Source organism: Pholcus phalangioides, unplaced genomic scaffold (assembly GCF_987345545.1).
Source record: "Pholcus phalangioides strain wild (caught in Gottingen) unplaced genomic scaffold, Ppha-v1.0 ptg000012l_1, whole genome shotgun sequence".
Lineage (NCBI taxonomy): Eukaryota > Metazoa > Arthropoda > Arachnida > Araneae > Pholcidae > Pholcus > Pholcus phalangioides.
This window is the reverse complement of record NW_028301605.1, coordinates 11,686,027-11,712,225: the sequence shown is the minus strand read 5'-3', so window position 1 is coordinate 11,712,225 and position 26,199 is coordinate 11,686,027. Positions and strand designations below refer to the sequence as shown.

At 39.8% G+C, this 26,199-nt stretch overlaps 1 protein-coding gene across 1 annotated transcript in view; it reads left to right on the top strand.

Annotated features, from left to right (window-relative positions):
- Window positions 1–8,733: 8,733 nt before the first annotated feature.
- LOC149079582 (clotting factor C-like) overlaps window positions 8,734–26,199 on the top strand; it is a 30,414-nt gene continuing 12,948 nt past the window's right edge. Inside the window, exons 1-9 of the mRNA XM_089240191.1 lie at window positions 8,734–9,205; window positions 12,939–13,047; window positions 14,714–14,838; window positions 15,533–15,610; window positions 20,019–20,094; window positions 23,334–23,452; window positions 24,417–24,584; window positions 24,687–24,953; window positions 25,053–25,310. Of these exons, the coding sequence (XP_089096317.1) occupies window positions 9,175–9,205; window positions 12,939–13,047; window positions 14,714–14,838; window positions 15,533–15,610; window positions 20,019–20,094; window positions 23,334–23,452; window positions 24,417–24,584; window positions 24,687–24,953; window positions 25,053–25,310 (1,231 nt within the window). The 5' untranslated portion in view covers window positions 8,734–9,174. The remainder of the gene's footprint in view (window positions 9,206–12,938; window positions 13,048–14,713; window positions 14,839–15,532; window positions 15,611–20,018; window positions 20,095–23,333; window positions 23,453–24,416; window positions 24,585–24,686; window positions 24,954–25,052; window positions 25,311–26,199) is intronic.

Below are 26,199 nucleotides of genomic sequence, written 5' to 3'. Positions count from 1 at the left end.
CAGGTTGCACTACACGTACACGCACATTCCCGCATGTACCGATTCGTTGGGGGGTTCCGTGGGGGGGTTCATGTGTGGTGTAGCAGTAGTAGGTAGGGGCTCGGGGATCCATGATGTTCTTAAGTCAGCCACCTCGTTGGGCAATTTGCCTGTTGTGGCTTTGTATTTGTATATTGTATATTGTATAAAGCAGGCCCGTCATCTGGCTTTAAAAAATACTCTAGAAATGATATATATGTGTATATATACACACACACAAATATAAAAAGCAACGAAGATGCATTTTGAAAACAAATAGCTCAGTGTAAAGAAGATCCGGATTCAAACCCCACCGTCGCCGCAGTGGTAGTCGGCTGAAGTTGGTTTTATGCGGTTCGCAACTTCGAGGTGCGAATGCGAGCCGATGTCCCCGTTAAACAGTCTTGCCGCAGAGAGCAATAGGCCTACAACGGTATAATTTCACTTCACTCACTATGAGAAAAAACTCATAAATAAAAAAAAATTGATTGGAGATGGCAGCACTACAAATAACACGCATTAAACGGAAACAAACGGAAATGTTTTCATATAGCAACTGTCATATATGTTTTCCTTTCGATATCATCGTCACCCGATATGACGTCAATTTTCGACGGAACGACGAGGATCACTATAAGGAGAGCCGACAGGAAAATTTTTAGTCTAAACATGATATGAAAAATAGGAGCCAAAACCAGCTGTTAACCATAGGCCAAAGGAATCAAAAACGATAAAAAATTTATAAAAATTGTATAATTAATGTACCGTAAACTGGGTTAACTTTGTGCCACTTTTTGAGGTTTTTCCTTGATATTTCCCCTTATACTGTACTTTGCCTAGGCGGCTGGGGATTTCATTTAAGGTAGCCTCACATCTCAGCTTTCGATTTAAGGTTTAAAAAAAAATTTATGATGACAAGGATGGAACAAGGAATTTTTTTTTTCGCGGGGCACATGGTCGCCACCTCCTCCATCAGGAGGCGACTGTCCAATCACTTTTTCTCGCCTATAACCAACTACCCGGAAACAAATCACGCCACACTGACACGCCCAGTTTTATTGAATTCTGAATGTTAACTTTACTAGGAACCCTTTGAAAAAATTATTTCTGCCCAAATAAGCTCATTTTTAAACTTTTAAATAAAATAAGTCTCTGAACTCTAAAAATAAAACAAGCTTATAGACATTTTTATATGAAGAAAACATTTATTTCTACTTTTTTGAAACACTCTAATTTGCTGAAACATAAAGAAGACTCAAAACTTGAAAATAAACTGAAGAGCCAAAAAAAATGGTGCAGGCATGCGTATGCAAATAAAGAGATATGGAACCAATCAGAGTACGGCGCTGCGGTCGGCAACGCCTATATAACACAACAAGTGTCTGGCATAGTTGTTAGATCGGTTACTGCTGCTACAATGGCAGGTTATCGAGATTTAAGTGAGTTTGAACGTGGTGTTACAGTCGGCACACGAGAGATGGGAACGACATAGCATCTCCGAGGTAGCGATGAAATTTGGATTTTCACGTACGACCATTTCACGAGTGTTCCGTGAATATCGGGAAACCGGTAAAAAATTAAATCTACAACATCGCTTCGGCCTGAAAAAGATCATGCAAGAACGGGACCAACGACGACTGACGAGAATCACTAAACGTGACAGACGTGCAACCCTTCCGCAAATTGCTGCAGATTTCAATGCTGGGCCATCAACAAGTGTCAGCGTGCGAACCATTCAACGAAACATCATCGATATGGGCTTTCGGAGCCGAAGGCCCACTCGTGTACACTTAATGACTGCACGACACAAAGCTTTACGCCTCGCCTGGGCCCGACAACACCGACATTGGACTGTTTGAGGACTGGAAACACGTTGCCTGGTCTGACGAGTCTCGGTTCCAATTGCTTCGAGCTGATGGACGTGTACGCGTATGGAGACAACCTCATGAATCCATTGACCCTACGTGTCAACAGGGGACTGTTCAAGCTGGTGGAGGCTCTGTGATGGTATGGGGCGTGTGCAGTTGGCGTGATATGGGACCCCTGATACGTCTAGATACGACTCTGACAGGTGACAGGTACGTAAGCATCCTGTCTGATCACCTGCACCCATTCATGTCCATTGTGCATTCCGACGGACTTGGACAATTTCAGCAGCACAATGCGACACCTCACATGCCCAGAATTGCTACAAAGTGACTCCAGGAACACTCTTCTGACTTTAGACACTTCCGCTGACCACCTAAATCCCCAGACATGAACATTATTGAACATATCTGGGATGCCTTGCAACGTGCTGTTCAGAAGAAATCTTCACCCCCTCTTACTCCTACGGATTTATGGACAGCCTTGCAGGATTCATGGTGTCAATTACCTCCAGCACTACTTCAGATATTAGTCGAGTCCATGCCACTTCGTGTTGCGGCACTTCTGCGGGCTCGCGGGGGCCCTACACGATATTAGGCAGATGTACCAGTTTTTTTTGGCTCTTCAGTGTATAAGGCTCTTCTTGGAAAAAATAACATATAAATATAGCATTCATTTCCTCAAATCCACTACAAACTTGTTATCACTGCCAATATGGCCGAGGTTTCTTGATTTTCATTATGATCCGGCTCCTCGGATACCAAATTTCCTCGGTTGGGTCAGGCCATGAGTAAAATTTGCCAACTTTCTTCATGGCCCTTACACACGTCAAATTTGATTCCTTTGGCCTATGGTTAACAGCTGTTTCTGGCACCTTTTCTTCATATCAGTTTAGAAACTAGACTAAAACTTTTTTTGCAGTCCTCTCCCAATATGAGCAAAAAGGGCTAAATCCCCCCCCCCCGCCAAGAATCCATGGAAATACGTTGTAATTGTGTTATACAATGCATGTGTCCCTATACCTACGATTAAATCTCACACACGTTGGATGTCCGAAAAACCAAACAGAATCGCATTGAATATAGAAGACGTCACAATTATTATTTCAAATGCGCCCACCATACTAAATATAGATGTTGCAGCCTACAAGACCATCATTCATAAGAAAAGGATTGTCTTTACGATCAGGGACGTAATATTGCATCCAAATTCCAGTAGAATAAATTCAGTCCTGCCGATTGTTTCTTTAACCTCTTTTTTTTCTCATATCGAAGTTTTATTGTAACCCTATGAAACAAAGTTGTGTGTGTGTTTTTCTCGTTCTACACGGAAAATCCCCACTCCCCCCCCCCACACACACACATAATGTATCTTTCTTAGAATAATCCTTCTATTGTATACTGCATATGAAAGTGAGAAAGAGAACACTTAGTGGAAGGTGAAAAACCAAGGTAGTCTACCTTTCTTATCTCTCTGTAACTCTCTTATCTAATTATCTACCGTCTATATATACCTCCATACCATAGTTTCCCAACCTTTTTTGTCCCATCGGCCCTTCTTCAGAAATTTTTTTCTCCCATCGCCCCCCAACGCAATCTAACCCATAGGATCCTATGTTAAACCCGTAGCTTCTACCTCCCCTGGAACATTCCAGCTCCCGCCACCATGGGGCGTTAACGCCCACGTAGGGAATCACTGGTCTGTATACTGTTCCCCCCCCCCATCGCTTTTTTTCTTTCTTTCCCTTACTTCCTTTCTCATTTTAACGAGCGAACAAGGCTATCGTATTTATCACCTATTCGTCCAACACAGATCATTCAAATTAATCTCCAGCTTGTACGCGAAGGGGGTCAAAAATCGGTGAGAATTTCTTTTTGATCGAAAAATGTAATACAGTCGAATCCCGTTATAACGAACGCCAAGAGACCGAAGGAATTATTTCGTTGAAACGAAATTTCGTTAAAAAGGAATTCCAGGTTACCTAGCATTGTTCCGATGTAAACTTATTTGGAGGATTAGAAAAGTGTTCGCGTTAAAACGAGATTTTCGCTATAACGGTATTCGTTAAAACGGGATTCGACTGTATAAAATTTCTATAATTTTTGAAAAGCGTTCGCGTGCCATTCCTGATAACATGCCGTTACACTTGTGACACGCGTGCCACGGGTCGGCCACCTCTGATCTAAGCAGGCCATATTTCATACAGAAAAATACTTAAATCACCAATTGTGCGCCTCACAAAAATGTTGCCATTCGTTTCACGTGTAGGTGAACTTACAGGTACGTCCCGTGAAATACGGGGTCGTATGGTCAATCCCATCGGGAAAAAACATTCAAAATCGAAAATTATTCATATCCATATAATCCATTCGGCCATAAAACCACCGTTGAAGCCGTTTCGGTACGGGATCAAGGTCAAGATGACGGGCATTTCCTTCAAGGCCAAGGGTTAAGAACTGAATGAGAAAGTCCTTAATGAATAGATTACGCAATTAATAACCACTTTGTAACCAAAGAGAGAGGAAAAGAACCAGAAATCATTTGGGGGGGGGGCAATGTTTTTTTTTCCCCTTGCCGAATCTACACGATAGAGCAGACATTCCAGATGCCAAGACCTTTTTTTTTTTTGCGGGCCCTGACAAGGAGACTCCCTGAGCACCTTGACGCTTGTATGTGCTCGGAATATCTATGAATATTATTATATTCATAAGGGACGCAGGTATTCATTTTTATTTCTATGACCAAACTGGTTTTTCTCGTCCGTCAAATTTCGCTGCTGGTGCAGGACTTTCATCAACGAGAAATAATAATAATAGAAGTCCCTTGGGACTATTTAGGTTTCTTAAACCGATCGAAAGATTTCTTTTTGAGAAGTGAAAGGATCTGGGAAATGAATGGGGCCCAGTCACAGGTATTTCGCCTCCGAGCGGAACTGATCCAAAATAAATGAAAGTATATGCTAATTTTTTCTGGTTCAATTGATTCCGTGATATCGAACACGTTTATGTAAAGAACAAAAAGGTTTCTATATAATTCAAAGATATTTATCGATATCTGATGTCGTTACTTGATGTTATCATGGTACAAGGTGTCCCATAATTCCGTAAGTAGTTTAAGAATTCGTAAAAATTGAAGGTATTGATCTATTACAGCGTTTGCTAAAGTGGGCAATACCACCCACTGGGGAGGGGGAGGCAATGGAAGGGTCCAAGGGGGCGATAGGAGCTAAACATAAGATCCTACGGTTTCTCTTGTCTTGGGAGGGGTGCCTTACGCATGGTCCCACCCGGGCACGGCCCCAAGGGAAGAGGGCCCCTCAGAAAAACGAGAAGTAGTTGACTTTTTCGAGAATTTGAAAGGTAGGGCCCCAGAAAAATCACTTGGTCCGGGTGCCCATGATGCTCTTAAGACGGTCCTGGTAATGAGAGAGAAAAAAAATTACCGACGGAAGGGGCGGATGGTCATTTGATCATTTTTGTCGCACTACGGCCATTTTCTGCACAAGAGAGATAATTCATGGAGGAAAGAATAACAGGAGGTGACATCAGGAACGAAAATTGAAGCCGTTGTGGCAACCCTATGGTCTGAAAGTAAGCCCAAACAAACCGCTCTTTTCCCTATACTTAACATGTGTTTTGCCGGATCAAATTCTCTTAAAATATTAATAACTAAATAAATTTAAGCACCATGACTATTTAATGCGACTTCAGGTAATCTACATGATCCAATAAAGGGGAAAAATAAAATCTTATCCTTATATAAGGGGTTGTTATATTTTTAATTTATTTTTGAAAAGGGGATCAAAATCATTTTTGAAATCATTTTTCACTCTCGACTCGTCATAAGTTTTAGTTCAGTGCTTCAATTTATTTTTAAAATTTGATGCATCACATTAATGTCTATGGGAATATGATTAATTAAAATACCATGAAGCTCCAATAAAATGCAATTTTCATAATTTTATTCTTTTAACTGTTTATCTTGCCTTTTTGTTTCGTTCATCATTATGATAGATCCGGGACATTTCGAAAGTGTTTCAGGCCCGTAGGCGCTCATCTTAAGCTTTACATGAGGAATTTTGATTTCTGAATCAGTTCTGAGGTGCTCGAGCACTTTCTGACAGGGCCGTAGCTAGGATTTTTGCCACCCAGGGCAAACATTATTCAGCCGTCCGGGGCAAACAGCATTTTGCCGCCCCCGTGCCTCAAAGTACTGGAAGTGCTCAAACGTCGTCCGCCACTGTGTATTTATGGTTTTGCTGCCTGTAGGCTGTACAAATTTCGCCACCCTTCTTCCGTTCCACTGTCATATTCTTGAATACGTATCACTTTAAATATATGCCGAACTTTCCGCTATGTAGATGTAGTATTGAGAAAAAAATATTAACAAATAAAAAACTTTTTATTACGAGCCGCGATAAGTCATCTCTCTCTGGCCTATAGTATTTAGAAAAATAATCTGGGCTGTTTTTTTTTCTCTTCATTTTGTACCAATTACTTTGCTTTTAAAGTGGTATGTGTACGAAAATTTGACAAAAAAGGTTCGAATTGAATTTGAAATCTAAAATTGTGTCTGTGTTCGAGTTTTTGCTTGGAATGGAGAAATATTTCTACAATATTTTAATATAAACAGCTGAAAGGCATTATATATGCTAATGTTTTGCATATATAATGTTTTTCGCAAAAAAAGTCAGATTTTTTCAAACACCGCTTGTTCAAGTGTCTTTAAACATTGTCTTTCTCTCAGCACTGAGGTGTTACATACTTTGGCATAATTTTTTTTAAATTAAAATGCCGAGAAGAAATTTTGTGGCACAAGATATGAGTAAATTTTGGTTATTTTTGCAAAAGGTTCCATGTTGTTGAAGTTAATATTCGAAAACAAATAACAACTAAAATTGTAAAAGCTCTCGTTCAATTGTATAAATATATCCAAAGAATTTGATGGGAAAAAATCGAGTTCCTAAAGTGAATAGTAAATTTTTAAATGATTTTTAAAAACGGGGATGTTTCTCATAGGAAAGCATGGGAAGCCACGGTTTGTTTGGGCTTACTTGGTCCCTTTAATAGAGCGATCACTGGCTTCATCTGGCAACCCAGATTCCCCATGCTTTCTCAACGGAGGCGCTGGTCGCGTCACCTCCTGTTATTCTTTCCTCCATGGGGATAATTAGACAGGGACCTACAATGGGGGAGATGGAATGAAAAGTTTGGGAAACTATGATCTATTAGAATATGGTGTGAGCAAAATAGGACGTTCAAATATTACGTCAGTAGATTTTTAGCTGTTTTTGATCCCGTCTCCTTGTCAGCAAAAGTCAGAAAAACTCTGATCCCCCACCTCTTAATGCATATTGGAATCAGAGACGTACGTGGAGGGGGGGGGGCAGATGACATCTATGCAAAAAATATTTAAAACAAATTAAATTTCGTAAGAAAATACCCTTCATATGTAATTCTAATCGATTTCTGTTTATTTCGATGCTATTTGAAAACGAAGAACTCGAAAATTTATTTTTAATTTCATTACGATCCACTCTCTAAACCATATATGCTAAGCCAGGGATTCTCAAACTCTGCGCTTCCAAACTTTGTCAGGGGTGCCGTGGAGCGGTGGAGCCTCTATGAGCCTGCTAATGTTTCAAAGCTTATAAGGAGGAAACCACTTTTCTGCTCAATGTGACGTCAGAATGATCGTTAAAAAAAAGACGGCTTAGAGGACAGCTATTATTTGTGCGATAATACTGACGTCACAATGCGCATAATGGACGATGATAAGTCGGCGTGGATTTATCCACTGACTATAACTAAGAATATCAGAGCAGCGGCGTCACGCAAGAACACGCCCACTGGACCAAGGCGGCAAGCGCGACTTCAAAGGAATGAAACAGCCCTTACTATATAGCCCCGCAAAGACCCATGGAAAGATTAATAACAGGACAAAGAGGGTGGGGTTCCGTGGGTGAATGAATCTTAAGCCCCGTTCACATGTGCAAGATTGGGGGTCGCTTTGGTGATAATTACCGGCATGGCAACTTTTTTCCCCTCGCAGGGAAAAAAAAAGTGGGAGAGTAGCTCATCAAAAAAAGCCCATCTTTCTTGGGGTGGATTGGTGGTCGACACCGACCTTCTCTCCCATAATCCCCTTTGCACCGCGAAAACTACTGCAAGTTCCTCCGTCAGCCATCTTGAATCAACCACTTCCGTTAATCCCGCGTAACCAGTGACGACTTCCAGAAAGAAGAGGGGGATTACCGGCATGAACTGAACGTCATGTGAATGGTTTGTAGCGAAAATCCCCGTTACCGGAAACTTCGCGGGATGTTTTATTGTACATGTGAACGGGGCTTCAGACTGCTGGGCTCGTGAGAGTTAGTGGGGCAAGGAGACCGAAGCCCAAAAAATTTGAGAACCACTTGAACAAAGCTAGTGAGGTCTTGCTACTGACTTTGAAGAGCCATACGCAGATAACGGACGCCCTTCTAAACGCGTCAATCTCCCTAACTTGCAATCTCCTCAAAGTAAAACGAATGACGTTAAAACACGTGACCTCACTGCAGCTCATTCCTAGTATAATGCACGGTAATGAATGAAATATTCATCAACAGCTAAGTCAAGGCCACCATAACAAAGAAGAGCTTTTGCCTGTGAGTTATTCAGACATCATTTCTGTGGAGAGCTCGCCAATTTACATCACAAGTTACTTTAGGTCATACTTTTCCTCCCCTCGTAATCTTCCCCCCCCCCTAATGTTTTAAAAGACTATTTTTTTCTGTTTTTTGGCATGAAACAAGTCGTGCAAGTCGGGCATTTTTTTTCCTTCTCTTTCATGCATTTCCTCATGCACAACACAAAAAATGGTATATTTCTTCAGTGTGTGTGTGTGTGTTAGTCTAATGACGGTTTCGGCACCGGAATTTAATCAGTTACAATTCCGGTAGTGACGACAGAGATTTCGTAAAAAACAAAAATTATGATATTCCGCTTGATAACGCGTTGACGAAAAACGAAGTCGGAAAGCCGGAAACCGTGAGCTCCGAGTGAACGGCTTCTGGTGGTGATGGAGAAAAATTATTATCATCATCATATACTAGTTTAAGTAGACGAGAAAAAAGATGCTTTTCACGTTGAGGTCATTTGCGACGAGCACCAAACATTTTCTTACCGAAGGTCACCATCCGCACCATCGATAAAGGGGGTTTTATCGACGTGTTTTCATTTTTGTTTGCGTTCCTTGTCCCCTTTTTTGTTGTTGTCACGTGTCGTCGATGATTAGTCGTTGTCGTGGGACATGTTGAATTTCAAGACCAGTATAGCCTCAGGTAGTAATTACTCCATGTTTATTTTGAGTGTATATTGATTACATTTGCTTGAAATTGCCGCTCTAAATGTTCTAGAATTACGAGTCTAAATATATGCAGCGAATGATTCACTTGAAACCCTGGGGTTGCCAATGTATGAAATCCAATCAGATTGCGAACCTTACAGGAAATTGTAGTGATGACATACGCTCTATACGCAGAGCTGCATTATTATGTCTAGCCGTTTGTATAGCCGTATAATACATATTAAGAGACCGTGAAACTGAATTACATTCTAACATTTTTGACTGTAACTGCTTTATAAAACTATATCTTGAAATTCTATCGAACTGTATATCAATGTACGAGGGTCGTTTGATAAGTGAGGTAAATTAGGCACGAATTCCAACTGGTGTTCCGCAACAGCCTTTCAAGGGATTCCGTGGTATCGAAAGCTGTAGAATTTTTCATCGGTGTTTTAATAAGAATAGCTATACTGAATAAATATTCATAATTGTTTGGGTTCCGTGTAGAACAGTCTTGTAACCATATCAAGAGTTGGGTTCCGTGGAACATTCCAGTAAACTACCAAGGGTTGGTTCCACACGAATTGAACCGTTAGAAACCTTTGCTCTAGAGCAGAGTTTCCCAAACTTTTGATTCCTTTGCCCATTTTTCTTCAGCAATTTTTTTTTCTCATAATTTCCCTCCTCCAACTCAAGCTAACCCATACGATCTTATATTATACCTGTGGTTTCTATCAACCCCCCCCCCCGGACCATTCCATTGCCCCTAGGGGTGATATTGTCCACTTTGGGAAACACTAATCTACACATCTGTATGAGACAGCAGCACGGTCGCTTTCAAATTATTATACAACTTTATCGCTCTCCAAAACCTGACAACAAGTTTGAGCACAAATAGCTTTGTGGTTTATTTTTTGGTGTCGTCTCAAGTTCGTTCCTCTTCTACGGCATTGTGTTTACATTTCACACTCATCATTGCCTTTTCATATCATATATTACATACTCATAACATTGCTTTATGATTTAAAAATTTAAGTGTTCTCTGTTATTGCGATCATCGAGAACATTTTGAATTCCATTGTTTCGTCATTCTTACGTTTTATTGGAGTGGGTGATTGGGATATGGATTGGATAGTGAGTGGATAAATGGTTTGTAGCAGTTATACTTTGGAAATGGATGATTATATGTACCCTGCCGGTGAAAAAACATTTTTATCCAAAGCAGTCGTAAGCTGCCCAGATCAAATCCTAATCGGAATAAGTTCATTGGGATTCTCAATCATTTAACTACATTTATTTTTGGATCAATGAATTTAAACGGGCCTTACATCCACCTAAGAAGAATAACGTCGTCCTGGGTGCCCGGTTTAAGCCACCACCCTGGAAGTCAAAAAAGTGCATGGAGCATGGTGAAACGACACCAAAAGAGGCAAAGGCTATCTTGTCTGCTAAAAAGTGTTGGCCTCATTTTCTGGGATTCTCAAGACATTGTCTGTGATTTAGACAATTAATGGACCCTTCTGGAAGTAGTCCATGTTATAGACTACTTCCAGGAGGGTCAGAAAATAGTTGGGGGACATTATGCCATACTTCTAGAAAATTTGAATTAACAACTGGAGATAAAACGTTCAAAACTGACGCACGAAAAAAGCCCTATCTCACCAAACCCATACCCCCCCCCCCCCCATCTAACAGATACACCACTGCAATAGCCAGATTGCATTAATTAAGCAACGCACCATTCATCGAATTCTACGGATTTGGCACCACGTGACTTTTTCCTGCTCCCAATATTGAAAATTTAGCTTTTTGAAAAAAACTTCATCAAATGAGGAGACCATTGCAGAGCTGTCAATGACTTTTTTTTAGAAGAGTTAGAGAAAATATAATTTTCTGATAAAAATTTGGACATCATTGAATAAAATATGTGGAGATTGAAGGAGATTATGTTGAGAAATAAAATAGAATTTTTCTATATATCAAACGATCGTCGTATATGTGATACACCAAAAATATGCGTCACACGCCTTTTGATAGACACACGTATGGACGCAAACAAATTATTATTCTTTGAATGGGTCCTTTTTATAACAGGACCCGAAGTTAACATTTATGACTTCCTCCTTATATTGAAATTTCATAAAAGAAGTTTATAGTCTAAAAAAAATAAAAGTGCATGAAATTGATCCCTGGGCACGTCTCCAATCTAGAGCCCTGTTAGATTCTCCTTTGTGAGGATTATCATTAGCCTCCAGACAAAGTGATTCTTTGAAGCACAAATTTTCAGCTGGGGTTCGGCAAGATCCTTTCAAGAGTTCAGTGGTTTCAAAATTTTTAAAATTTTTCATCGGTTTTTTAATAAAAATAGCTATACTGGAGAAACATTCATATTTGTTTGGGTTCCGTGTAGAACCGTCTTGTAACCATCGAGGGTTCCGAGAAACATTCCCGTGAACTACCAGGGATTGATTCCACATGAACTGAATATTTACAAAACCTTCGCTCTAGAGCCAGTTTCCCAAACTTTTGATTCCATTGCCCCCTTCTTCAGAATTTTTCTTTCCTCATCATTCCCCTCCCCCTAACTCAAGCCAACCCATAGGACTCTATGTTATACCTGTGGCTTCTATCGCTCCACGGACCATTCCATTGCTCCCAGGGGGTGATATTGCCCACTTTGCGAAACATTGACTTGAAAGCTCCAACCCAACCCGAATTCAGGATCTTATATGAAAATCATATGTAGATCATCATATATGGTCATATGTCTACGTTCGTTGTTTTATTAAATGCTTAATCACTTCAATATAAGACTTCCCCCACTCATGTTCACCCCCACTACCCGGTAGGTCACGCATTAGGATGGCCCTGCGTGCAGAACCCTACCTCTCTCTTCTTCTTGGGACAGGGGACGGGATGATCCCTCTCTTCTTCTTCTTGGATGATCCCTCTCTTCTTCTTCTTGGATGATCCCTCTCTTCTTCTTCTTGGGACAGGGGGCGGGATGATCCCTGTCCCAAGATAGGCGGGGGATACACGTATCATCCCGTCCCTGTCCCAAGAAGAAGAGAGAGGTAGGGTTCTGCATGCAGGGCCATCCTAATGCGTAACCAATTAACAAAGGTACTCAAAACTTCTCGATAACGGACTCCCTTGGGACCATGCGGCAGCATGGAGCTTCGCTCCAAGAAGGGGCGCTAAATCTGAGTTGAAAGGGCAAAAAAAAAAAGGATTGCGGACCAGGAAAACGTGGTCTGGGAGGAATGCTAAGAATAGTTCCCACACGGGTAGAGATGTTTTACTCGAGCCGCCTCTGTCAATGGGATTCGAAAAGAAAATATATCCACTAACGGGGAGGAAACACTGTGTAATAATAATAGCAATAAAATCATCAATATACACATTATAATATTATACAGTACCGTTATACACATTTACTCTCCGAACATATATCACTTCAGTAATTAGTATTACTTATATTCTTTATTATACGGGGTTCTCAAACTGTGCTTCGTGGAGCCCTAGTGCGCCTCCAACTTTTGTTAGGGGTACGACGACACCGACAAAAGTTTTTTTCCAAGAGATTTTTTGTTAAACTGCTCTGTGGAGCAGCGGATAAGCGTTGATTAGGGAAAGGGGCGCCGCGGGTGTAAGAAGTTTGAGAACCCCTGTTTTTTTTTTCAGAAACTAAATCACAATATGTTTAAGCTTTTGTTTATCTTCTTCAGTTCTCTTCTGTCTAAATGTCGTAGTTTGGCTGCAAGATGTTTGCGGTGATAGTACAGCCCAAAGATTGGTCATCTGTCCATGTGGCAGCACTGGAAGCAACGTATCCGTGTAAGTCGAGTCTTTCCAATTGAGAAAAATTGGTATTTCAATAATTGCAACGAAACATATCTCAAAGAATAATCACTTTGTTGATTGTTTTTAAACGAGCATTGTTGTAGACGAGCATGGTCTCAAAATTTTAGCGTAACTTCTTCAATGTATTGCAATGAATTCGAGACTGATATAAGAATAAATCGAATGGAGCCTGTTATTAGTGGATTTATTAACCCTCTCACAGGTGCGGGTCCAGGACGATGTGACGGAAGGGGCGAATTATGTATTTTTTCTCGAATTTTACACATGCAACTTTTTCAAAAATCACCAAAATTTACCCTTATTTTTTGCCATAAAAAATTTCAAAATAATTTAAATAAAAAATCCTCCTGTTAAAGTATGTAACACAATAATGTTGAGAGACAAACCCAATGAGAGTGGAGATATTGATCAGTCAATGGCAAAATGATTGCTTAAAAACAACCCATCGGTGATTTTTTTTTATATATAATTATCTAAAACCCTTATACATATAATATTCTCACTACTACAATACAATATTATTATATTGATTTACATTCTCAACAATTTGGAAAAATTAGAACATCTTTTACTACTTCTCTCAGATTATTCATATTTTTTTTTTAATAAATATCGATCATTACAAACATCCTCAATATCTACAATATTAAATATAATTTCACTAAAGTGATTCACTTTGCCACAAATTGCAAAATTTAACAATCTTTTACAACATAAGTTTACAACATCTTTTACAGTATATTTCAAAGTAAGGTGATGTGTTTATATACATGAAAACCCCAACAAAGACATCAGAACCATTTAATGTGACTTTTGCGCATTTGACAAACATATTAAAATAATTAAATAAATAAAATAGAGTGAAAGGTTACAAATGGTTATTACAATTTTTACAGAACATTAATAGACCCCCCCCCCCCCATACAATCAGATTCATTTGATTTTACTTTTGCACATCTGTCAATTATACTAGATTTAAAAAATACATGCTGATATAGGCCATATAACAAATGGTTATATAATTCACAAAGCGTTCATATTATACTGTATACCTTTCAAATATTACAATGATCAATTTAGTGAATATAAATGTATTTGCATAAAACATTCTCACTCTACTATGTCAAAAAAAAATCGATCTGTAGTGATTAACATTGCTATTATTTGCAGTAATTTACAAAAAAAATAATGCAATTTATTTAACGTAATATTTGTCTATACTATACTGTTGGTACATTATCAATAAAAAGTGCACGATATTTTCAACATCATAACTTCAGTATGATTAACCATTATTACTTGTTCTTCTAACAATTAAAACTCCTTTCTAAAATTTGTAACCAAGATATTTCTTGGACATTAGCATATGTAATGGCTGCCAGCAGTTTATATTAAAGTATTTTTAAAATATTTCTAGTACAGGGGGATAGAACAAAAACTTGAACATAGACGCAGAAAATTCCATAGTATTTAAAAATTCGAAAATGGTTTTTTTATTGGAAAATTTACGTGCACCGACCCCCTTAACGTGAGAAACACGAGTCTTTTTGATATCAATTTAATTTATTGCCTTTGGCAATTATGTAACAAACTGCGCATTCACCCGTGTAAAATGATAATAATTCCTCCCAATACACAGGTCGGAGGATCTAGTTTCCGAAGTGAATCTGTGTGAAATCTATGCTTTCTGCGAAAGCTGTGAAGATGGGTCACCGAGGTGTTCGTCGTGTTTTGAAGGATTCACTGGACCGCTATGCACTGAAGGTAATCAATGTCCAGAAATAATTTTGGAACTGACTGATTTAGAAAGAGTAACAATATTCAGTATTATATACAGGGTGGGCAAAAAGTCCGTAGAATCTTTGAAAATTCATAAAAACTGGAAAAATAACCGAAATAAAAAGTGGTTTGCAGGGTTAGGTCACGGGAATTTTTTTGACAGGAAAAAAATACTCAAAAAACATATTACCACAATTTTCCGATAGCTGGGACGGACGTACACAAGTGAAAGAAAAGGTACGAAAATAACGAACAGAATGTTCCCAAATCGTTTGTTACAGCAGTATGTGTTCCACGTGACCACCACCACAGGAGATAACACATTGCAGGCGAGTCACAAGTACAGCAACGGCAGAGTGCAGCAGGTCCACATACACGGTTTACAACGGTGAACTGATTGTGGATTAGGAGCGCGCGCAAGTTCTTATTACCGTCACATTTGCATATTTCCACCGAATCCATTGTACCAGCGCCACCTATCGGCTGTTTTTAGGGGAGTTTTTCCTGTCTTGAAAAAATTTCGGTGACCTAGCGATGCTAACCCTGCAAACCGTTTTTTATTTCTGTTATTTTTCCAGTTTTTTTTTTTTTTTTTTTTTAATTTTAAAGTTTCTACGGACTTTTTGCCCACCCTGTACATGCGTGTATCTATTTTTGCCGTTTTTTTTTCAATCCACAGCTTCCATAGTAGACGTACCTTCTGGTGTTGCCGAAATTCATCCGAGAAATGAAATCATTTTAAGTCGTCATGTTAGAGGTAAAAATTTATGGAATTTATATTCAAAATGGATGTATAATAACTAGGACTGGGAATCGATTAAAATTTTTAACTAGTTAATGAAAATTTTTTAATCGATTAATCGAACGATTAACCGAATTTTAATCGAATATTTTTCGTAACTACATGATATTAAATTGATGTTGTAAAAATATATTTTATTCATTTCACGCACCTATTCGCTAGATTTAAACAGATATAATTAAAATAGATTGAAAACTTTTGAAGCTGCCCACTTGAAGCAATGCAATATGCTGAACGTATTTGTCAAATCGTGGAATTTCTTCACTTGGATCTTGATGTTTATTATGAAAAACGAAAAAAACACATTATTTTGTAGGTTATATATAGTCGCTGATTTTGAAACTACTTTCGATCGAACTGTCATCGAAGTTCTACGATTTTTTTCATCACTTTACTTGTTTATCCGAAAACATTAATGATTATCTTCCTAAACAACACCTCAGAGGTACGCACTCGGCAAATTGGGAGTCACTGTTCCGAAGTGTTCGAGAACAGTGGTTCTCGACCTTTTTCCAGCCCGCGGCCCGATTTCGTTCACTTTTGGTGAGTCGAAGGCCCGGTCAAGCACACGACCAACGAAAAATGATTGAGGAAAACTTAAACGGTTAATAACTCGCGGCCCGGTATGAATGATGTCAAAGCCCAGAACCGGGCCGCTGCCCGGCGGTTGAAAAACATTGTTCTAGAAGATGAAACAGTGTGATAATCCAAAAATAATAGATCAGATTGTTCATAGAAAAATACATATCATGATATTCCATTTAAAGCCATGCTAATCCACCCGTCCATAGTAATTCATTTTTAATGGATTACTATGGAGGTGTAAAAAAAACCTTAAAAGGGGGAAAAAGGAGTACAGATGACATATATTTCATCAAAAGGGTACGAAGGAAAAGAAATTCTAAGCTTCATTCGAAATTTCAAGAAAAAATTTAAAACAAAAAAAAAATAATCAGATTTTAAAACCTTCCAAAAATGATTGTTAAGGGAAATGTAAAAATTGAAAATTTGTGCACGGCCTCAATCAATAAATTATAAGTTAGTAAAATTTGTCCCCACATCTCTATTATACTAAAATATAATAAAATAAATTTAATATACTATATAAATTAAATATACTAAAATAAATTTATCCAGCAACGATGAAATGGAAATTCACACGAAATGAATGGAATTCTTAATTTTTTTGCCACTCTTATTATTTTGTCACGTGACAAGAAGCAAATATCAGAGAATTTTTCGATTCTTTTCTCTTCTTTCGATAATTTTAGCACTTGACATGCAGCAAAAAAAAAATTAAGAATTTTCATCACTGATGCTTCGGTGAAAAATTCTTCATTTAGTCACTTTTCACGTGTCTTTTTTTTTTTTTTTTTTTTTTGATTATTTTAGCAGGTGAATGCAGCAAATTATAATGCAGCTGAATTATAATGAGCTTTTTTTTATTCTGTATAAGAGAGAGATGGGGGCGAATGGAAATTATGTTAACCCCTTAGGCGGCATTGGCGAAATATCTGGCCTTCTTAAAAGTTTCTTGTTTTAACATTGACAAGCCCGAGTATTTTGTAGAATTTATTTCTCAATGAAAGATGAAACACGTTTCCCAAATCGGAAGAAACCCTACTTTATTTAAAAAAAAAAAAATATATATATATATATATATATATGACATTTAAAAGGGGGTCAGTCGCTCAATGGGTTAGCTGATATTTTTTGATCGGTGGGAGGGCAATTTTAGTTTTCGTATTTCACCAAAAACAGTTTGTATCCAACTGCTATGGAACAATTCTGTTATATTTGCTGATAATTTTTCATAAGAATTTTTTAATTAACCGTAGAATCCGACACTTTTAATGAAATAACCGACAACCCTTTTTATTAGCATGCTAATTGGTGGACCAAAAAAGGCACCCGTACTTTGTATTAATTAATGAAATGGCTCTGTTACTAAAACTTCGTCGCGACACTTTAGATAACCACCATAAGTGTCTGTAGATCAGATAGTAGTGCCGCAAAATTTCTTAGAATTTCCAAGGGTGCCGCAAACTTGAAAATTTTGGAATGTTTAAGTTCTTAGTCTCAGAGTCAGCTTTCTTCAGATGCCCCTCCCCCCTTTTATGTGACCCGCCAGTACGAATTACTTGTAAAATGGCCTGACACCCGATATAGTACTATGTAAAAATTTTCTTTGTAGCTAGTTTAAAATTCCTCACACAGCAGTCAAAATGTTATTAATTGTAAATCGCAAAAAGCATATGATATTCGAGACGGATTCTTTCATCCCAATGTTCAAAGAATTAGACATTTTTCTGGATACAATGCCAAGGTGAATTCGGCAAGAAACCCCATCTGGTCTCCACTGAAACCCAAGTCCTCCTTGAAACCGGGCAAGCACGCTACCACATACACTACTGAAGATACGATCCTGCCTTCCTTATTTCACGCACTATAGCTTGAGACACTGAAGTAAAGACTAGTAGACCCCCCTTAACTTTAAGAAATTGCCCCCAGGTGGGCCAGTGGAGAGGGAATCTGGGTTCGAGTCCCGGCGGAGACCAGATGGCTTTTCGTTACGAGTTCATCTTGGCAGAATATCCAGAGGATATATAATCAGAGGCCCATAATATCCAGAGGATATATAATCAGAGGCCCATAATATCCAGAGGATATATAATCAGAGGCCCATAATATCCAGAGGATATATAATCAGAGGCCCATAATATCCAGAGGATATATAATCAGAGGCCCATAATATCCAGAGGATATATAATCAGAGGCCCATAATATCCTCTGGATATTATGGGCTGAGAAAAAAGATGTTTCTCTACTGTCCCACTTGGGAACCATTTCCTGAAGTTAAGGGAAACTAATATAGAGGGTGCATATTATCTACCGCCCATTAATTTCACACGTGATTCCTTGTGAAATACTAATGAGGAAAGGTGTTTTCGGTTTTTTGATTTGACCAATAATTATGGAACTTTAACGCTTTAAAAATTGATGACGTCACTTTCGAATACTGCCAAATTCACCGAACGTGCGCCAAACGTGTAACTTAGCGTTTTTAAAGCTAATAGCAATGCTATAACCCTGATGCAATCACAAAAGCAAAATGGCTGTATTCACCGACAGAGTTTAAACTATAATCGCAGGTTAGGATTAGCGATCGACACGGATTGGTTAATATCCTCAGTTTAACCAATCCGTTTCGATTTTCAATCCTTTCACCTGCGATTACAGTTTAAACTGTCTTGGTGAATACGGCCGAAAGTTGTGTAAATCTTTCCCTTGCCTTTTTCCCTGAAAAGATTTGACGTAACAGTGAAAAAAATAAAATTATATACCACATTTTGGCTAAAATTGTTGATTTTTTGGGGGAAAAAAACGTTCCCGATAGATCTCGTTTGGCTAACACTTTGCACACAAATCTGGTGATTAATTTGCCAATATTGTGGGGCAAAGGTTACACGTAATAACAAGGCCAGCATCACTCTACACAAATGGGAGAAAGCACCAATAGTGAAAGAAAATAATTTGAACCTGGCTTCTAACGAGGTTGAATATTTTAGTTCATTTTCAATTCGAGGCAACTCAATTTTGCATGGAGACATTTTTTTTTCATTGGGTGTTTATCACTTATCTGACCGTTAGAAAAACTGACGCGTCGCAAAATTTCAAAACGTTATAAGTCTCTTAATATTCGTCCGATCCTAAGAAATGGAAAACACTTTTCTGCATTAGTTTTTCACAAGGAATCACGTGAGAATTATTGGACGGTCGATAGTGTATCCTGTATAACGTCTCAACTTTAGCGCTTCACACAGTGTGTGAAATAAGGAACTCAAGATCGTGTCTCCAGTGGTGTAGGTAGTCCCCATAGCACACCGATATATAACGACGTAGAGATTTCGATATCGTTCGGCGTAGTTCGACAGAGAAATTTGTGGATTATTTCAAGAGACTAATTATCATACAAAATATTCTTTTTAGAAACCAAATGCTGTAAAAATGAGAGTTTTTTTACATTTTTACTATATCGTTCGATATCGGACACATAGAAATTTTCGACCTCTTTCCGACGTTCGGAATTCATTCGACGTTGGACCGGTATCGGTGCGATATCCTAACGCTATCGTTGTGCTACTGGGGGGAGTGGTTCACTTTTCCGGTTTGCAAGAGGACCTAGTTAGAGTCCTGGAGGAAAGCAGATGGCTTTTCTTTCCGAATTCACATCGGCATAATATCCAGAAAAATGTATAATTCCTTATCATATGAAATTTTGTCTCAATATTTATTGACAATTACATGATTAAAACTATCAATTTTTCACGTCACGAAATTCGAATGGAATTTTTTCTTTCAGGTTTGATAGATAGTTGTCCGCATCTTAGAGCACCGGAATTGGCCTCGATGAGATGCGTGACAAGCAGCCGAGAAAAGTATGAATACCAACTTCTTTTTTGTGTATTTTTAAAGAGATTCTACATTATCATTCGTGACATGGACGGCTCGTAGACACAAAATATACACGAAAAGTGTTCATGTGCATCTTCGAAGAACATTTATCCCATAACCATGGTATTTAAAATACCATCATCATTCAGTATCTCTTAATACAGTTTATACAAGCGATGGTGGTTCCCATGGGAGAGAGAGTGTCATCCGTAATTCGTATGTTTTCGTGATCGCACGCGCGAACCCTTGTCTCAAATAGGTGTTCGTTTCTCATGGAACCACTTAACCGAATAAAAGTTTCTTTTCGGAATCATTGAGCGTCACACACAGAAAACGTTTCCCGAATACAAAAATACACAAACAGAACTATATTACGTGAATATAATACCGTATTATTCACGTAATTACAGTATTACGTGGCTTATGCTTTTTCAGCCGATGAAACATCTTGATACGACTTCGTTTAAACCAGTGTTTCCCAAAGTGGGCAATATCGCCCCCTGGTGGGCGATGGAATGGTCCAAGGGGGCGATAGAACCTACTGATTTAACATAGGATCCTATGGGTTAACTTGAGTTGGGGGGAGGTGAGAGGAAAAAAAAAATTCTGATGAAGGGGGCGATGGAACAAAAAGTTTGGGAGACTATGCTTTAAACCATACATGCTCAACCTATGACCCGCGCGCCAAATGTGGCCCCTCGGAATCATCTGATGTGACTCGTGGACTTAAAACTAATTTTGCAAAAATCAACTGTGAGAGTCATTTACAGATTACTTAATTGACCCGCGATACATTTAGAGACCTACGGTTCTAGCACAAGTGATTGAGCACCCTTGATTTAAACCAGAGGTGCTCCGCCTTTTGGAGAGTACGAGTGACTTCATTGGTTTGGAATCGTGTCGCGGACCAACTGTGTGATCCGAAAATGTTCCGCGAACCACTTAGATACTGTGAAAATGTTCCGCAGTTATATAAAATGGGTCGTGGGCCACTTTACTGAACTGGAAGTGTGCCGCAGGCCACTCCGGTGATCTGGAGATGTGCCGCGGGCCGCTTAAGTGAACCAGAAATGTGCCACCGGCTAAATGATCTGGAAACGTGCTTCATATCTCTTAATTGATCTGGAATTACGCCGCCGTCCATTCCTTAATTTAACCTGAGCACAACTCCGGTCTATTGTAATGGGAAATTTACTACCGGTTGAATTGTGCCGGAAGCATGAGTGTCCTTCCTCCCCTGAATCCCGGGGTTCCCCCGTAACTCCTGGAACTCGAGTCTCCTTGGCGGGGCCTCTCCGGGTCCGGGAGAGTCAGCCACCACCTACCAAAAGGAGCAAGCACCGGATCCTGAGCCTGGCTCCGCCCTCTCTCAGAGCCCTCCACAGTGCCCCCTCCCATCGCACCGCCACCCGAAGGCTCCCAAATTGGCGTCGCCCATTCGGCGCCCATCCAGTGCCACAAAACAGGACGGAGTAGCACCATTCGCTGCACCAGACCAGCGTTCACTCCCTCCGATACATAGGCGGACATAGAGGGAGGTCGAAGGCAGGTCACCCCTGCCCCCGTTCCCCAAAAGATTTGTATTACTAGCATTGGGGAAGGGTGAAAGTGGAAAATCCATCCACCCCCCCCCCCCTCGTTCGAAGAGCCTGTATCCGCTTATGTTCCGATATGCGGTAGTCGGCTGTTGTCTGATATGTTCCATATCAACTGGATCCGTAATATAGTTCTCCCTCCATTATTTCCCTCCAGGAGTCTCCCCCCCCCTTTATGGTCTTCTCCTTCGTCTAGGCCTCTAGGTGCCCTCCCCCACACTCACAGAGCCTGTCGTCTTGACTAACAGTTCAGTTTCAACCTTTCCATCCGGTTTTTGCGCAAGCCGATGGGTCTCCTTGACCCATCTCTTTGGTCTCTGTGCCCCCCCCCCCCATGGTCCTTCTTCATAGTCCACTTCTCCATCTTCGTTCAGGACCCCTAGGTGGACCTTGCTCTCAGAGAATTAGTCGTCTAGGCTTTCGTGTTTCAGGCTTAGCAGCCTTCTATTATGCCGGCCAACTGGTCTTCGATATCTACGGGCGCCCCTGACAGTCTTCTTGGTCCTCTCCTCCGTCTACATTGTAGGACCCCAGAAGGGCCCTGCACTGGCATGATTCGACAATTCGAGTGTCAACTCGTTTTTCAAATTTGCTGGCCGGCTGTTATGAAAGCCAATGGAGTCTTTCATTTGTGCTGTCCCTTGTGGCCTTTCTTGATATGGTCCTGTTCTTCAACCATGATGCCACGGGTCAGTAAAGCTATCTGGAAATTTGCTGTGGGCCATTTATATGATTTGGTAAAGAGCCTGGTTACCATCAGATGCTGTTGCCATCATATAAATGGCAACAGCATCTGATAGCGATGAACTGGAAACGTAAAACATGAAATTTTCTGACGAATTACATTTTTTTGGGGCCGTGATGGATCGGAGTTTGTGCTCAACATTTCCCCAACTATGCAGTGGTGTATTTACCGGGAAAGGGGATTAGCGGGGTGTAGCCCAGAACGGAAAATTTGATTAATGATTGGCCAAGAAAACTAGTAGAGTGGGAGAAGGCAAAAGGGAGTTTTTAAGCAGGTGAGTAAGCAAAAGAGGGCTTTGAAGCGTTAACAAGCATATGAATGATCAAAAGAATGACCTAGAGCATGTGTGATCAAACGAGTGACAAAGAAAGGAACGGTGTGAGTGAGCAATCAAAAGAATGGCCTAGAGCATGTGTGATCAAACGAGTGACAAAGCAAGGAACGGTGTGAGTGAGCAATCAAAAGAATGGCCTAGAGCATGTGTGATCAAACGAGTGACAAAGCAAGGAACGGTGTGAGTGAGCAATCAAAAGAATGGCCTAGAGCGTGCAAGCACGGGAGTGAGGAAAATAGTGTGCAAGAATGTGAATGACTAAAAGAGTGACTTGAAGAGAGTATGAGCATGGGAGTATCCAAAAGAGTGACAGAAAACACGGGTGCATGATCAGGAGTATGATGGTAGCGCTCCCACCAGACAACTCTAGAAACATCTCCTGACTATGCCAAGCCAACTATTATAGTTGAGGGGGAAGTATTGGAGTGTGTTGAACCGCCAACTTCAGTCTATGACGACCTAGACTGCCTTACATGCTTCTTTTAAGTATTATTCCATAAAGTGTTTATATATAATGTTATAATATTCAGGTAATTTACTTTTATAAAGACAGTGCAAAAGCCAATGTGTCCCTGGATATCACTTTGAAACGACAGAAGCCAGTGAGCTGACTTTGACCTGCTACGGCAGAGGCTGGGAACCGATGCCGAAGTTCCCGGAATGCCAATGTGAGTCATGTTGAAATCCTTTCTTTCACTATACTACATGTGCAGCTGTGAACAACAGCTTGCTTGAAAACTACTATTGACTAAATCTCTGTTCAAATACCATCTTTAACTCGTAGGCGGCGATATAGTTGAAAGTCGGGGAGGGGGTAGGCACTATGACGATGGCTAAAGGGGGCATGAATGATGATGATTATGCCAATTTATATATATATATATGCATATAGACTAGATCAGTCGGTTCCACCATTGACGCTGGGAAGATAATGCCCCCCCCCCCCCCTCCGCATGCTTTAACTAGAGATTTGTTCAAACCCCATTCAAGAAGAGCTTTGTTCAGAGCCATTGTTCAGAACAGCCATGACAGCGTTGTTCAGAGCCATTGTTCAGAACAGCCATGACAGCGTTGTTCAGAGCCATTGATCAGAAGAGCTTTGTTGAAAGTCATTGTTCGGAAGTGATTTGTTAAAATTACTGAAAAAACGTTGAGCCTGACAAATATATGAGATGAATATTTATATTTATAGCCATAATTATATTATAATATAATTTATAAAGTTATAAATGTGAACACTGTTTATTCACGATATTATTAAAAATTCAAATAAGTATTATCACAAAAATTAGAAACTTTGCCTAGTTTTAATTTATACAAAAATTGACAAGTTTTCAAGACAAATAAATTCAATTGGTCGAATGGTCGACGCGTTTCGGCTCTCCATTGAAGAGCCAAAACGCGTCGACCATTCGACCAATTGAATTTATTTGTCTTGAAAACGTGTCAATTTTTGTACAAAAAAGTATTGTTGAACAAACGAGAAAAATGTATTTAAAAGAAAGTCGGCACAACCAAAACTACAGAAATGTCCCTGAATGCTGAAATCGCCGCAATCAGAAAATTTTACGTAATTTTTTTCATTCCCTTATTATCCAATAATACAATGGCATTTGTGTCTTCTCCCTGAAGCCGGTGGATATTGCGAAATCGATATCATGGACGGTTCCTACAACTGCACCATCGACAAGAATGGCAAAGTTTGTGACATCAGATGCACCAACAAACGCCAGAGAAGGTACTCTTGTCATCCCGATACCTCTTGGAGGCCGTCATTGCCTGACTGTGTTCGACCGAAAGGTAACTTTCCTACCTGTTTGAGATGCAGTCACTCGTTAGGCATTATAGACGAAAATGAATAAAGGGTTTGAAAATTCTAAAATTTATCATTTATTTTTCTAGCAAATGAAAGAAACAGCCCCATGATAAGACCAGTCTGTAAGTTTCCAGGTGTCATATCAAACGGCGTGATAGTCGCTTCCCGAGGTGACACCCACGGGGTATCCGGGCTTTTCTCGGTAGGAACCGAGATAATCTATCATTGCCACCCGGGTTTTGAACGCATCGGTCAATCCGTGCTGACCTGTGAGTCTTCAGGTTCCTGGACTTCATCAGTCCCTTATTGTTTGAGGATCACCACAACCTCAACTACGACGACAACCACGAGAGGTAATTTAAATCACTTTACTTTAGGTACTACGATGACTGCTTTACATAGTTTTTCTTTGTCGAAACTCTTCCAAAATGCATTTTATTGCTCAATTGCAGCACCACCTGCGACACCTAGATCAAGGATACGATGTCGTGATCCCGGTTTCATCGAGAACGGTTTCAGACTCGATTCAGCCGGCCTACCATTGACGACATCTCAGTCTTTTCTGGAAGGAGCGTCTGTCGCCTTCTCGTGCATGGAAGGTTTCGCTCTTGAAGGACTCAGTTTGCTCAGGTGCTTATCGAGTGGGCGATGGTCGCGGAACCTACCTCGATGCAAGAGGATGGTCCCGGTAACCATTCCACCTCCAGAAGGTATGCACTTACTCCTTTTACAGTATGATCAGATGTGTCAGAGGCACGACCTTACAGACATTTTGTGAATAATTCTACGATATCTAGTCTCTGTACAACATATCGTGATAGGGCTTTAGTTAGACTGAATATCTTAGCCTGGGTTCCTGCTTAAAAATATAATTGGTGTCCTGTCGATAAACTAAAAATCTTATCTAGCCTGGGATCCTGCTTTAAAAATCAAAACCCAACTCAAGGCCATGGATTTGTGTCCTTGTTAATGAACTGAAAATCTCAGCCTGGAGTCCTGCTTCAAAAAAGTAAGGCGCTTTATTAGTGTCCTGTTGATAAACTTTAAATCTTAGCCTGGTATCCTGCCATAGAAATCATGGCCGATCCAAGGCAACGGATTAATGTCATAATAACAAATTAAAAATCTGAGCCTGTGGTCATGCTCTGAAAATTAATGTACGATCCAAGGCCATAGGTTGGTATCCAGTTGATAAACGTTAATTCTTGGCCTGGGATCCTGTTTTAAAATCAAGGCCTAATCCAAGTTCAGGAAACGGTATCCTTTTGATAAAATGAAAATATCTGCCCGTGATCCTGCTTTGAAAAAAAAATCGTGTCCTCATAATAAACTAAAAATCATAGCTTGGAGTTCTGTTTTGACAATCAAGGTCCTCATCCAAGGCTATGGATTGATGTCCTGTTGATGAGCTGAAAAAAGTCTCTGATAAAATATGACTTCAGTACATGTACAAATACGCCTTCTCAGCAGGACACAATGCATAGTCTTGAATGGGAGCCCTGATTTTTAAAGCAGGAACAGTACCTGATCCATCCACATTACATCAATCCATAACCTTGCTTTTTCTTTTAAAGCAAGAGATTTTCAATTCATAAACAT